The sequence below is a fragment of the Stegodyphus dumicola genome, chromosome X1, assembly GCF_044657685.1.
Source record: "Stegodyphus dumicola isolate Sdum_Otavi_A_Nest chromosome X1, ASM4465768v1".
Classification (NCBI taxonomy): domain Eukaryota; kingdom Metazoa; phylum Arthropoda; class Arachnida; order Araneae; family Eresidae; genus Stegodyphus; species Stegodyphus dumicola.
In genome coordinates, this window is record NC_140780.1 from 226293545 (window position 1) to 226309509 (window position 15965).

The following is a 15965-nucleotide window of genomic DNA, read 5'->3' on the forward strand; positions in this document are numbered from 1 at the left end:
TAAACTAGGGTATGTGTGAGTGCCACAACTGGCTGATGAGTTCATTTTCCATGGCTTATAAAATTTTTGAAATTCTGCTTGTATTACAGGCATTAGCTTTGCCAGCTGCTTTATACCTCAGTTGTGGCACATCGAGATTTAGCTCTTGATAGCCCAGTTAAAAATAGGGAAGAAGAAAATCTCCCTTAAAGCATTTGGGGGTTAAGTTATTTGAACATGGTAAAGCATACGGGGGGTGGGCTATCTGCATAAGTGTAGATATGTCTCCATGGAAGGCCTTTTGAAGAAAATATTGGCTTATTTTTATGTAACACTTGGGAAAAACTATGAAAACTAGCCATGCAGCTTGCCCATTTGTCTGGTATAGAACCCATGTCAAATTCTCAGTATTCAGCTGTCTTAACCGTTCAGTGTATTGATAGAGCTTGTGCTCCTGAGTTTTGTTCCATAATTTTAGAATGTTGTTTTTGGCCATGCTCTGCTATTCAATAATTGGTGACTAGTACTCAGTTTATAGCTCAGTGAGATTCATGCTTTTTCAGAAACGATTATTTTAATGTTTTATGAGGCTGAGATAATGCTCGAGATTCAAGAAATGGAAATGCACACCTGCTTCAGCACCTAACTGTAGGAAAGGGGGCATCAGTGATCTCTTTTTCTTTTTTTTTTTTTTATTGAACTGCCCAAGGGTTTTAACTTATCAAGTGAAACTCCTTCCATTTTCTTCGTTTTTCTCATACCCACTAGAAATTCTTGTTGAAGCACCACCTCCAATTAAGTTTCCCTTTCTGACTGGAGAGTTTCAGAAGTAAAGGCAGGACATCTGGTCTTTGCTTGGAGCAACATGCAAAAATTACCCTGAAGTCAAATTTAAAGCAGATTTGCTGGGGGAAGCATGCAAAAATTTCATAGCTTTGAAAATAGCTGAAAATGTTATAGTGAAATTCAATGATAATCTCTTGTGGTGTGCAATATTTTTAAATTTATAATATTGTTACACATGATATGCTGAAAGAATTTTGCCCAAGTAATTTATAAATTTTCAAATGTTTTGAAATACATGATATTCTCAGATATTCTTATTTCTTTAGTATCATAATCTTATACAAAAAATATACTTGGATATTTTTTTTCCAATTCTGATTTATCCAAATAATGCTATGAATTGGCTATATGCCAGTACAGAAGCCTACCACTGTCTCCTGGAACATGAATTCTATAAGATTCTTGAATTCTGGCCATGAATAAAATTTCCTTTTTGAAAAATTTGTATTGATCAAAATACTTCACGGCAGTCTGTATAGCAATGTTTGTCACTTAATCTATTAATGCTGCAAACCTTTTTTTAAACTAATGTTTTATTTTTAGCTAAGCACAAATCTAAATATTAAGCACTTCAAATTGTATGAGACTCTGAATGCAATCTCGAATTTTAAAATTAAATATCATGATCAATCTTAGTTGTATGCGAGTCAAACATTTTCTGTGTTCTCTTCTGAATGAGCCTAAACTTTTAAATGCAATTATGCGGCCTATGAGCCATATGAAAGTTAGATTTCATAATTTTTAAAAATTCATGTTTAAAATTTTAAAATGCTATAATACAAATGTGTTTCTTATTTGAAGCCTTTTCTATTTGTAAATATATGACCAATGATTGTAAAAATAAAAGCTGCAAAAGGACATTAGTGAATATAGTGTATATTGAATAAAGAATTTTTTCATGAAAACTTTTTTTTAATTGTTCAATCTACATTTCTAAACTGATAAAGTACTTTTTTAATTAAATAAGTTACTATTTCTCATTACCTTTTAAAAAATATACACTTCTGTTGCACTTTTTATGTGAACAATTTTTAATGTGTATGTATATATATATATATATATATGTATATATATATATATATATACATATATATATATATATATATACATATATATATATATATATATACATATATATATATATACATATATATATATATATACATATATATATATATACATATATATATATATATATATATATACATATATATATATATATACATACACAGTGGTGGCCAAAACTGTGGACACTTTTAGAAATTTTTATGTTTTTGAACTTTGTATGCTTATAAAAAATGTTACGTTTCACAAAATGCAAACTTGTATATATCATTTTAAAAAGAATTTATTACTGAATTCTATACAAAACACAAAATTCAATTATTTGCAATACAAAAAAGTTGAACTATAATAGTTATCGATATACACTACATAGTGATGATTGCAGTGAGTTATCAGTACTTAGTAGAGTACCCTTTTAGTAGAGTACCCTTTATTTTTTATTATAGCTTCACATCGACATTTCATTGAGCTGACAAGAGTTTTAAGCTCTTCTTTCATTATTACATGATGCCAGGAAACAATTATAGCCTCAATTAGTTCCCTTTTATATGATGGGTGCCTCATTCGGACAAGAGTTTTCAAACGGAGCCACAAATTTTTGATAGGATTGAGGTCAGGACTGTTTCCTGGCCATGACAACAATTTAATGCTCTTTGTATGAAACCACTCTTTCGCTATTTTGGCCGTGTGGCAAGGAGCAGAATCCTGCTGAAAAATAAATAAAGCATTGTTGGGAAAGAGATCTCTGATGGAAGGTAGAAGTTTTGGTTCTAGAATAGTGTCAATGTATTTTCTGGCATTCAGTGTCCCATCAGTGACATGAAGGCGACCAATACCATCTGCTAACATGCATGACCAAATTATACCTCTAACTGGGTTCTTCACAGTTGCTTGAATGCAGTCAGAATGTAGCTCTTCTCCTATTCTACGTCTTACATATTTTCGCCCATCACTACCGAATAACGATATCTTAGTTTCATCACTCCATATAACTTCTGACTACTGATCATCTGCCCAATTAATGTGTTCCTTTGCCCACTGTAGTCTTTTTTTTTTTTTTTTTTGTTCTTGTTGTTGCTGAAAATTAAGATAAGGCTTTTTTCGTGGAATTCTACCTCTCAGTCCAACATCTGTTAATCTTCTCCTGATTGTTCTTGAACTGACAGAAACACCAGCATCAGTCAGATCACTTCTGATGGCTGCTGATGACATTTTTCTATCTCGGAGACATAGTCTTTTTATTCTTCTGTCATCAATAGATGTGGTGCACCTTTTTCATCTTTGTTTTTTATTGAATTTTATCTCCTGATATCGTAAACAAAACTTTCGGACTCCAGATGTAGTCACTGAACCATCCACCTGTTTTGCAATTTCTGCATAGGAAAGACCACTTTCTTGTAACACAATAATATTACATCTCTTTCTAGGTGTCCATTGTACTCTTTTATTTGATGTCATTGCTTCTTGACTAAATATTAAAAATTTTTACAAAAATTCCTACTTGTAATTGCAGTGTATAAGAAACAGATTCTCCTTCTACAGAACAAAGCAAAATAATGAATTGTTTCAAGTGTAAACATGATGTCAGCTTCTACTGGCAGTTACTAACATTTGAATGGTTCTCAGAACAAGAACAGTGATTGGCTAGGAAAGCTAGACATTACAAACCACTTCATAACTGTGTTTTTTATTTATATTAAAGTACATATAAATTTTTTTGTATTGCAAATAATTGAATTTTGTGTTTTGTATTGAATTCCGTAATAAATTCTCTTTAAAATGATACGTACAAGTTTGCATTTTGCGAAACATAACATTTTCTATAAGCATACAAAGTTCAAAAACATAAAAATTTCCAAAAGTGTCCACAATTTTGGCCACCACTGTATATTTTCATAAAATGTTCTCTTATTCTGCCTAGATGAAATATTTTAAAAGCATTACATGTTGATTTTCTTTTTAAAATGGTTATTAAGAACCAATATTAACATTTCATATATTGATTTCACTTAAGATGCTAGTGCTGACATAACATTTGTAACAGTGCCGTCTTGTTTTTCAGAAAAAAATAGGCGACAACGTATAGAAATGAATGAAACCCGTAGGTGGCAATCAAGTAGACTTGCATCTAGTGCTTTGTTGAGATCTAACAGGCAGTCAAGTGCAAGAGATACAAGTAAGTCTGCTATTAAGGTGCACAAACGATTATGGTATGTGAGTGAGTATTTTTATGATAGCATATTTGAGAAATCCTTTATGTGTGATTCCAGGATGATAGCATAACTGTTTCGGTAAAGTAAGAGAAAATTTTGAATAACCTGAATGTTATAAAAATTAACTGTTTTTTTAATTGCTGCTGCAGTAACCCAAAAATAGATTAGAATTTTGAGATTTGATTTTGGTGTGCCTTAATAACCTAAAATTGGATAAAAGATAAACCTTGATTTATTACCTGATTTACCAGTCTTAGTGCCCAAAACGAAAATGTAATATCTTCACCTGGAAGAACTATATTTAGTCAGAACATTAGTGTTGTAGTGGAAATTTAAATACAAATTCAGTCACAATGTAATACAGGTAAATGCTAGTTTCATCATATAACACTCACGAATTCATCAAGAATAGGAGGCAGCATGAAATCATATCGTGAAACATCGCATGTCCTTAATTATTTTCAGCCGATATGCTTATGGAACTTTATAGGACTTCATAGAAAGGACAACTATTTTTAGCCAAAATGCTTGGTGGATCTCATGACTTGAACAAAAAATGGCATAAAGAACTGGCATCTGGATTTAATTCTGAATTAACCAATTATTCATCATCCTACAAAGGTGTTTGATGAGAAAAAAATATCTTAATGGACGAATTTTTTAGACATTCACATGTTACAAAAATAATTGATTTCAAGCTGAAACAGAAGCACTTGCTGAGAAATATTCTCATTCCTATTCGCCGAGGGAAAATGTCACCAGACATGTTTTGCATCCAGTATTCATGCTAGCTTTTTTAGCACGTAAGAGGAAAGAAAAAAGGCAGTTCCTAAAACCAGACTATTTATAGCCTCTTTAGCCGACATCCATTGCTACACTATCAGAATGGGACTCAGAAAATGTGAGGGCTTGCTTTCATACTGAGTAAAAAATTTGTTTAAGCAGGGAAGACATTAACACTTTTTTTTTGCAAAATTCATTAGCAGTTTAAATGGTAATTCATTCCATGTTTATGAAACAATTCCATGTCACGAGTATAAATGATAAGTTTGTTTCAAATGTCATTGATATTTATTACTTTTCCCACAGTAACATGTTTTGATGAAATTGTAATATGAAGAGTTAGTGATGAAACAAAGCAAAATATGTTTTAAGCTGGAAATAGAAGTAAGGTTTATAAGGAATGGTAGACAGACAGAAAATTTATTTGTAAAGAAAATAAATGAAGTCTCAAGAGAATACAAAGTGATAGTGTGGAATTTTTATACAATTTAATTGATATAGGTCTAGAGCCAGTGCATTGTTAAGGAGTCTGAAAAGTGGTGTAATGTGATTAATAGTTTAATGTCTATGTCTTTATGACTTTATTTTATGAGCTTGATGACTTTCATGTCAAATCTTTTTTTTTATGAGGATTTAGGTCCTGTTTTAAATTGTAGATCATTAGCTAAGGAAAGCAACTTTCTGTGAAAAGCAGCTGTACAGCAAATTATACTTTATCATAAATCAGAGCTTATCCTTATAAATATCTCTGATTGCATTTTCAACAAAAGTATGCAGTTGTGATTTTTTAAAGTAAAATTTTGTGTGTCAGGATAAGGCTGATTATCAAGAAAATACAAATATTTCTTGTAAGGTTATTATTAAGAATCATTAACTTTAATAATTCTTTGGATTTGATTAAATGTGAGAAGTGTATTTGAATGCTCCAAGTGAATTACCTGAAGTCAGGATTGGGTGTTTGAAAAACTTATTTTTGCCAGGGCAAGGACTAGAAAAAATGGATAAAAATTGGGGAAATAAAAATTACAGTTCCATTTTACATTCCATACAATTTGCGCTCTTTGTGCTTCATTTTTTTCTCTTGCTATTTCATGCTTTAAATGAGTAAATAAACCTTAATCCTTAAATGCATGAATTCTTTTAATTTTTTTAAAATCTAAGTCAAAAATACATTAATTGGTATCAAATAAAATAGAAAAAATATTGAAAAAATTTAAACTAAGTTTTTATTCCAATTTTTAAAAAAAATACTGTTGCCAAATGGCTACATTTTGCAAAAAACATATGATATGCAAATTTGTAATAACAACTTTATGTAATAATACATACCTTATAAACTTGTTCAAACAATTTTAAAACTTTGAATACATAAAAATAACAACAAACACAAAATCACGAATTTGTAAACAAATGATGTCCACACCCTACACATCAACTCACAATAATGATCATTACGCTGTTAGTATTACACTGAAACTTTCAAAACTATATATGTAAACAGTATACTATATCCAGTTGGTTAAAATATGCAGTAAGCTAAAATTTGTATTTTGATTTGATTTACATCACTAAATATAAATATGTTGCCAAATGGCAACTACATGCATTTAATGGTTAAAGTAAAAAAAAACGAAGTCATAGTTTTGTTTATTTGAAGTAAAAGTCCTAGAGCTACGTTTCAGCCAGAGTACAAAATTGTTTCATAGTTAACCATAAAATAATTAACCATTTTTCAGTAATGCATAGTGAAATATAAATTTTGATGATGTTTCCAACAAATGTTTGTAATATCAGAATGAATGAAAGAACAGTTTTAAAATGTCATTTAAGTAGCAGCAGAATAAGCATAACAAATTTGTAAATGTGTATTAAGGTAAAAGTAAATGGTTTCAACTTCTGATCTACCTTATAGGTCAAAGGTTTTGTATTTGAAGAATAAAAAATATTTTGCCAGTTAAGAGAAGTAAGAAGCACCTGCTTAATTTATCATTTCCAAAACAGATCAGTATTTCTTTTATGATTTAACCCCTCATATGCTAAGTCAAGAAAGCTGGAAGAAATGGGTTTTGCCTTTCGAATCTCCACGTTTAGTCTATCCTTTCGTGATTGTGCCTTCAGAAGAGGAAGGATATGCACTTGATAGCTTCTATGCAGACAAACTGTTCAAAAATGTGAATCCATTGTTATTTACCTACTACTAGTCTGTCTACTTGAACGAAATAATAACTTTTTTTCCAAAAAACGAGAAGCAGTTTCAAATACTACACCTTCCTGGAACAAGTTTAAATTATTTGAATCTGCCCCATAAAAGTGAAATTTAGTTTTATTGTACAAAAATACTTTTATATTACTATTTTCGCAAAAATTGTGGCAAAGGGTATTTTTGCTGGTACCTTTTTTTTCCTATGTTTTCCCCCTCAGATATCATTTAATGAATTTCACCAAATGTTGCTGTAAAGCTGACAAAGAAATCCGAGTTGATACTGAATTTTATAATATTTCTCAAGTGAAGGTTTGCAGTTTTTCATAAGTTTTTCCATTTGTGACTTTTTCATTAAAATTCCACTGACTTGCTTTTATTTTTCCCACTTTTTATACATTAGTTTAATAGCTTGTTTGACAAACGATGCAATTTTGATTTGAATGATTTCTGTACTCAAATATAGCAGTGTTTTCTTAGCTTATTTTTAAACTTTATATTTGAGATAGTTTTTGTATTATATATTCTGAGTTTGCTAATTTTTTTCTTCCCCCTCCCACTATTTTCTTGAATTTTATTCATAAAGGTTTAACTGGATCATCCCCAGAAGAAAATTCCCGTGCTGAGCTTCTGAAAGATGTGGAACCTATTGATTACACGGAAGAAAGAAATCATCATGGGGATTATGGTAGACATTTACATCCTGATGAAGAATGTGTGGTGGAGGATAATAGTTATATGCGATCAACTTGGACTCACATTGGTAGACCCCCGGCTGGTATTTTCGATGATGTTTGAATTCTGCAGAGACTTATTTGTAATTGTAGTGAATTTCTGTTTTTTTTTATTTCCGCATTCAAATTTTGTGTATATTTTGTACTTTCACAGTAAATGAAGATACTTTTTGTTATCTATTATTTTACATTTCTATCACTTGTATGAAACAAGCAGTATAAACATTTATTCATTATAAATAATTACTGAAATTTTAAAGTAAACTTTACTCATTTTCTTGGCTTATAAAAATGCATAGTAATTTTATCGATTCACAGCGGGGCCTTAAAATAGTAGAGTTGGAGCATTAGCTGTTATTCAACAGATTTATGAATAGCTTAATTAATAAAAATTTATGTTCGATATTAATGTGTAGTGGTAATAACATCTTTTAGCATGGGCAGTAAGAACCTTTTATTTAGTACAGACTGCAAAATTGTGCAACATAATTTTGATAGTTTAAAATGTTTTGTTTATAATGAAGTATTTCTTTGCACTTGAGAAGCTTTTGTAGTAAGTAAACTTGTTGCTGATCTTTTCATCTCAATGAAATGACTTAATGTTTAAAATGATCTCATGCTACAAGTAAGGTATTTGAATATATTTGTGTATGTGTTGGTCTTCAAGGAACTAAGTAAATGATGTTAGCATCTCTTCAGACCATCTCTCTGAAATGAAATTATTTCAGTTATGTTAAAAATCTGTATTCTAGGGTGACAAGTACAGAGATAGGATTTGTCTTTAGCTGAACTCTGGTGATGATAATAAAATTTTGTTATATATGTTTTGCCCAAATGAATTGTTTAATTCATCCAGAAGTTATGTTTTGCCCAGTGAAGTGTTTAATTCATTTGGCAAAACATAACTTCTGCATTTCCACTGATTTTTGGTGGCAGATAGAATTTTAGAATTTTTTTAGTACCTCGTTGCAGTATGTGTATTAAAAAAATGAGGTAATGAAAATATAATTGTCCAGCTGGTGTATTGCAAAATCGTAATTTTGTTCTGAAGGAATCTCTTAAGAGGATATCTTTGATATTTCAATGAAGTGTATCTCATGTATCTGATATAGAATGTAAATCGAGAATGGCTGGCAAATGCAGATGCCTGGTCATTGTGGTCGTCCACAAACAGAAGTTTTGAGTCTATTTCAGTACTAGAGAACCAACCATACATTATATTGGAAAATTGTTCTTGGTATGCACTGCATTCAATAATATTTTGTCAGATTAGTATTATACCACACATTATAATGTTGGACGATTCTGAAAAATTCTATAATCTTATCACAGTACTATTGTTATGGTGCTGAAACATGTTCCATGCATCAAATTTTTCTGTAGGTAGTGATTAAAGTGATATACATATCTGGCTTTCAAGTAGTTCTCTGTAGATATGCTAAGAAATGTTCATTTTATTGATTACTGAAATATGAATAACAAGTTTTTAGTTGTACTTGACTTCTGTTAGCTGGAAATTGTGGACTAAAAATGATTTTGTGGAATTGCAACTCTTGGATTCCTCTGTTAACTCTTCTTCCTTAAATTCTGTGTGGCCATGCGAGCTCTGGCGCTGGTTCTTGCTTTATGTGAATAACAAATCAGTTATTCTTAATTCATATAGCACTAAATGTAATCTTTCTAGCCTATGAGTATCATTAACAAAATCTATTTTTAGCATATGGAAAGAAATTTTTATTAAATACTTCCTCGTCAACATTTCTTGGCACATTTAACTTAAATCAGTAATCGAATAACACTCTTTGTTATTCAGTTACTAATATAAACAAATTTTTTATGCATCACTGCATGAGTCATCACTCAAGTTGTCATGTGTTGATAAACATTCCACTGTCAGTACCAGTGGCATGTTATACGGTTGGGGGAGGGAAATTGACAAAGGGTTATGTTAATCTGAGATGTCCTAAAATTGCTATTTCAAAAAACTAAGAGATCAAAGTGGTTTATATTTATGTTCATCATCAGGGATAAAACATGAAAATAGACCAAAACTAGCCAAAGACTTATCAGTACATGTGTCTGGAAATGTACTGAATATGATGTATATATTTTTTATATCAGTTGAATACCATTCTACATTATTGTAATTCATCATAGTTATAGATCTGGCTTTATTCTGAATTTCTTTACTTATCATAAACTGTTACATACCTCAGATGAATCAATAATAATTACATGATGCTCATTATTACTATTATAAAAATTGAAACTTTTTCTGAATGAAAAGTTGATGAGCATTTATTGGAAGAATTACGTTTAAATTTGCTTGTTTCAAACATACATTCTACAAAATCTTTCCTCTTCATAGTCTCGTCTGAGAAAAGTTTTATATGTGCTGTAAGCCCAAGCTATGAATTATAACATGTGTAAGGTAATTTATTTTTCTTGTTGGCATTTACTAGCCAAATTGAATATTTTATGCAGCCTTTTCTGAGTTTTTCTTTCAATATTGTATCAATCTTCTTTGAAATATTAAGTTACAAGTTAATTTTTGCAAAAAATCAGTTCCTCCCCATTTTTATGCAAGCTTTACATATTAAATGTTTCATTATTTGCAATTTCAATCTATTATCGTATCTTAATCAGTTCTCTGAATTAAGGCATACTATTAGATTTCAAGCAACATAAGCACTCAAAAGGAGAGAATAAATTTCCAAGTGTGTTATAAAAAACCAGATTTAGAATTTTTTCTGTGCTTCAAAATGTGTTCTTGGCATTTCAGCTTTCTTGGCAAACACTTTCAGTGTATAAATGTGTGCTTAAGAAATGTTTAAGATGTATTTATGTTGATAGAAACAGATAAGTATGTCTCTAAATATAATTGCTGTATAAAACGTTTTACTGAATGTCATCGTGTATGTCTGATGACTTAATTACTTTGTAGATAATGGTAGAAATGAATTTGATGATGACTGTGATTGGTTTTTGTGTTTACAGTACAAACTTGTGTTATTAATAACAGGAAAGATCGTTTATAATAATAGCGAATTATTTTGAGCAATACATTGTTTGATGATGCAGTTAAAATTTTTATGCAAATCTTTTATGTGAGTTATTAAAACTCTAAAATGATACAAAATTTCATATATGTAATGCTTTAATTTATACTTTTAGTTTATGCAAAGCATAATGTATTTCTCTGTTTGGAACATTATTAAAAAAGGTTCTGTTCTATTTCAAAATATGTTTGCAGTTTATATGCACTGCTGAACTGTTGCTAAGGGCAGATTTTAAATTGCAATGTAGTATAACATTAAGGAGGATTGAAGGCTAAGCAGGACAAATATATTGTTGCTACATTGTTCAGACATTAGAGTTAAGAACATTTATTGTTCAGGAGAACAAAAAGGTTTTGAAATGTCCAAAAGTGAAGGGGAAAAAAGTATTCCTTTAATGCTGTGTGCAAAGAAATGAGAAAATCCATATGAATTCACGAATTCCAAGCATTCACCTTTGAGAAACATTTCAGTATGAGACATGTCCACCATGGAATGCAGTGCAACTTTCCACACATCATATCCTTTGCGCAGCATTATCCAACTGCTGTTCAGACAATTGATCTCACTCCTTAGTTGGTGCATGGATGAGGGTGTCCTTGTTTGCTGGAGGATATTTTCAACCAGCAAGTATCTAAAGCATCCCAAACATTTTCAATAGGGATTTGGAGAACATGCTGGTCGTTTGAGGCATTAAATATTCTTTCTGTCTAGACAATCCTGAACAGCAAGTGTTCATTGACATGGTGCATTGTCATGCATGAAAAGAAATTTATCATCGAGCAACATGGAAATGGGAACATAAGGCAGTTGAACTTCATCAATGTATTGTTGGCTGGTCATAGTCTTAATTGCAACCACATGTAGGGGCATCTGGCTATTGATCATGGTGCCAGCCCATTATGATGATCATTTATCTCAGATAGCGGTCCCTTTCATGGATATTTTCTGGACAATAAGCAGCACCATTCTCACTCCAGATCTGTTGGTGTGTATAAATCCAGTAACAGACTGAAGGTATTCTAATCTAAGAACAATACACAAGCCCAGTACTGTTCAGTTCAGTTATGATGCTCTCAACACCATTGCAAATTGGGCGGTATGAGACAATAGAACGGTGCTGTCTGAGCAATAAAACAAATACAAGTCTGTGGGCATACAGTCCTTTTCAGAGGAACAGTAGTCTGGCTACAGTATTTGGCTGCTTTCCCATGGCAGCAGTAAATTTATTTGGCTTCTGCTGAGCTGTGGTGTGCCAGTTTTTGCCCTGTCTACTGCAGACATCGTATATCTAACATGACATCCTCCCTAGCACTGGCTACACGTTCCAGTTGTTTAAAATGCTCTTCACAATCATGAAACAACAATATGGGCGATGTTGAACTTCCTGGCAACTTCTGATATTTTTTGCCCATTTTTTTACCTTTTCTTTGAATCCATTTTTGATCTTTCCAAGACCACAAGGAAAATCATCCAAATGATGTTGGGAAGAATACCAACACTTTCAAGATCGTTAGTTACAGTTTTCCTGTAAAACTTTCGCTTGGTACAACTGCACACATGTGTCAAATCCTTTAAATCTCTTATTGGTGCCATCATGTTGTGAACTGGTGAGGAAGTTAAAAGTTGCATATGTACACCTCTTCCTACAGTATCCAGTGCTTATTGTAATTTTCCATATTTCACTTCCTTTCATTTTGTGGTTACTGTGGGTGCTAATGTCAGTCCTTAGCAGTTATTCAGCTGTGTGCCACTTAACACTTTTGATAAAATCTATTGCAAAAACATCAACTAAATTTTCAAGAAGAATTATAACAAAATGTTAAAATGAAGAAAATCATTTTTGAAATAACAGCAATGTGTATATATTTAGTATCTCGAATTGAAATTGTTTTCAGTATTAATCATTTGTGATAGTTTTATTGTAAGTGAGAAACAATTAACATAAGTATTTCAGAATACATCGAATTATGTTCTTTTTATGTTATATATTAAGAGGAATATAATTTCATGAATTGTAAGATTGTGTATCAATGCATGTGATTTAAATTTTAAAAAGAATGTTAAATGTATTTTGGATTCTGTTTACTGGTTTAGCATAATATTTTTCTAATGATATTTTTGTATAAGTATGAACTCATGAATAATTTGAAAATATAACTTGTTTGCAAACTTCATTTACACATGTCCTTACTTCATATATAAGTTTAATGAATTAAGTTTTGATTTATTAATTTTAGCAAAAGAATTAATTTTATCCATTTTATACTGACTCTTGAAAGCGTGTTTGCTTAAAATTTATTTATATTCCATATAGTCATTGTTTTCTGATTGTATTTTTAATAATATTTAAATGTCTGAATTTTGATTAATAATCTCTAATGATTTAAAATTGTTTAATCAAGTGAGTATGATTGTAAGCCTATAATTTTTTAACAGAAACTTTTAAAGGGCCTGAATTGTAATTTCTTTCACTTGTGTTTTGTAAATTTTAATCTTTACAAGATCTATGTGAAACAATTGAATTCTTTATTTTGTATGTATATAAATATGTACATAAATTAAAGATATATGAGTGTTATGTTTTAACCTTTTATTATAAATATTATTTTATTTATAAATGTGATTTGTAAGTAGACTTACATAAACTTGACATTTATGCATTCATATTTCATTTTATGTGTGCATTTATGAAAATCATTCTGAATTTTGTTGTATTTAATTAGATTGATCTTAAATCTTGTTCATTCAGATTCTGTTATGTTTCAGCATTTCTGATGAATTCTGTTCATGAAATTAAAATTATTAAGTTTTAGAAAAATTATATTAAACAATTAAATATTATTTTATGACTCATGTTTATGACAATATTTTTAATGAAAAATGTGTGTTTTCATGAATTAATATGCATTTTATTGGTAAAGCACTTGAATGTTAGCAAACAATGTGATGTAATAAATTATTTAAAAAAAAAGTAATTGGTTTTGGTTTAAAAATTGTTGAAAGATTTGTTTTGAAATTTAAAACTGACTTGCTGTAATCATAATGTAAGAAACATTTTTGAAGAAAACCAAGCATAAGTAATTTTGTGAAAAGTCTGTGCATGGCTATGTATGCTTTTACAAAGAATTATAGGATGGGAGTATTCTTAATATAATAATTTAATACATTTGTTTTTGCTTTGAATAGTTTTCACTATTCGTAACAGACATCTGTCTTCTTATAAATTTCTGTGGTTAAAAATATTTTTTCTTGTAAATGTCCATAGGATTATTATAAAGCATAATTTTTTTGAAAAAAAATTGTAGTATGTGTCGATAGCAATCCCCCCCTGCTGGCTTGTGTGATATGATAAGTGATTTCTTTTACTTTGCAACACATACACTGTGATGACAAAGTGTTAGGATTGCATTTGTAAGAATTCAAGATTCAAAATGAGATTACTCTATCAATGTTTAGCCACTTGCATTAATTCCTTCTGCTTGTGTCGTTTCAGAGTGTTTTCAGAGTTTTTATTTATACTGGTCATCAAAATTAAAGGATAATGACAAAAAAAAAACGTAATTTTTTATTTATTTGTTTTTTTGTTCCCCCCCTCCTTTTTTTAGCCATGAAGGCTCTTCCCTTCTTAGACCAGTTTATAGCTTTTTGCTTCTTTTCTTTTTAGCCGTAAGGCACCCCTTTCCCTGTTAGCCGATTGGCTTTTCTTTGGGGCCCCTTTTCTCAGCTGATGTGCTCTGCCTCGTTTTAGCCTATTGGCTTTTGCCCACCTTGGTAGTTAGCACCTGTCTTCTCCTGCCTGCCTCCTGTACGCCACTCTTCTAGAAGTGCACTTTTCAGCTCCTGAAGGCTCCGGGGAGAGATTTGCGCCCTGAGTTTGGCCCCCTAAGGCATCCCACACGTGTTCAATCGGGAGAGTAAGGTGGCCAGTCCATTCGGGATATATCTTCTGTTGGCAAATATTCTGATACTATATATGCGTGATGAGGCCGAGCATTGTCACCCATTGGCAAATACTTTGGGCCAACAGCACTCCTAAACAGCTAATACAGAGATGCAATACCTCGTCCACATACACTAACGAGCCAAAACATTATGGCCATATTTTTAATGAACTCGTCTGGAGGGCACGGGATTAAGTGTGAATAGTATGCAGAAGATAAGGAATCATTCTTGCTGTTACTTTTGCGAGTGATGGGAAAAGCTGCTGATCTAAGCGAATTTGATAGAGAGCAGATTGTAATGGCCCGAAGACTCGGAACGAGTATCTCCGAAACTGCAGACTGGTAAAATGTTCACGATCTGCCATTGTTAGTATTTATGCAAAATGGATAAATGACGGGGAAACCAGCAGCAGACTCCAAGATGTTGGGTGTCCACGCATCATCAAAGAAAAAGGATGTCGGAGACTGTCCCGCCTGGTACACCAAAATCGGCACACTGTCTCGCGGCAATATAATACAGATGTAAGTGTTTCGGAACACACAGTTCAGCAGACACTGCTGTATATGGGACTTCGCAACAGACATCCCACTCATGTGCCTATGTTGATCAAGAATCATTGTCAACTACGCCTATAGTGGGCTCGGGAACATCGAGACTGGATCTTGCATAAGTGGAAAACAGTTGTCTGGTTGGATAAATCACGAACTCTTATCACGTCGATGGTCATGTCAGGGTACGCCATCTTCCAGATGAACAGTTGCTTCCCCTGTACGGCAGGGCGTACACAGACTGGTGGTGGCAGCATTATGCTTTGAGGGGGAGACGTTCTCAGAGGCTGCTATGGGATCCTTAGTTGTGGTAAAACAGACCATGAAGCTGCGAATCAGTTGCACGCTTACATAGCGTCTGTCTTTCCAACTGGAAATGGAATCTTCCAGCAGATCAACGCCCCATGTCGCAAGGCTCGGATGGTGTTGGAGTGGTTTCAGGAGCATAAGAATTGAATTCCCATTAATGTCATTGCCACCTAATTCTCCGCATCATAACCCAATAGATCACATTTGAGATGTCATGGAGCGGCAGCTCGGAGCCCAGATACCAACATGTCGGAAAATCTCGACATTAGACATTTGGTATCGCTGCT

General features: G+C 31.9%; 1 protein-coding gene across 2 annotated transcripts in view; it reads left to right on the forward strand.

The window, feature by feature from the left end:
- LOC118194692 (G protein-coupled receptor-associated protein LMBRD2) overlaps window positions 1-13872 on the forward strand; it is a 128548-nt gene extending 114676 nt beyond the window's left edge. For both annotated transcript variants that reach the window (XM_035365864.2, XM_035365865.2), the window contains exons 14-15: window positions 3953-4066; window positions 7673-13872. In XM_035365864.2, coding sequence (XP_035221755.1) covers window positions 3953-4066; window positions 7673-7884 — 326 coding nt within the window. In that variant the 3' untranslated portion in view covers window positions 7885-13872. The remainder of the gene's footprint in view (window positions 1-3952; window positions 4067-7672) is intronic.
- Window positions 13873-15965: the final 2093 nt, after the last annotated feature.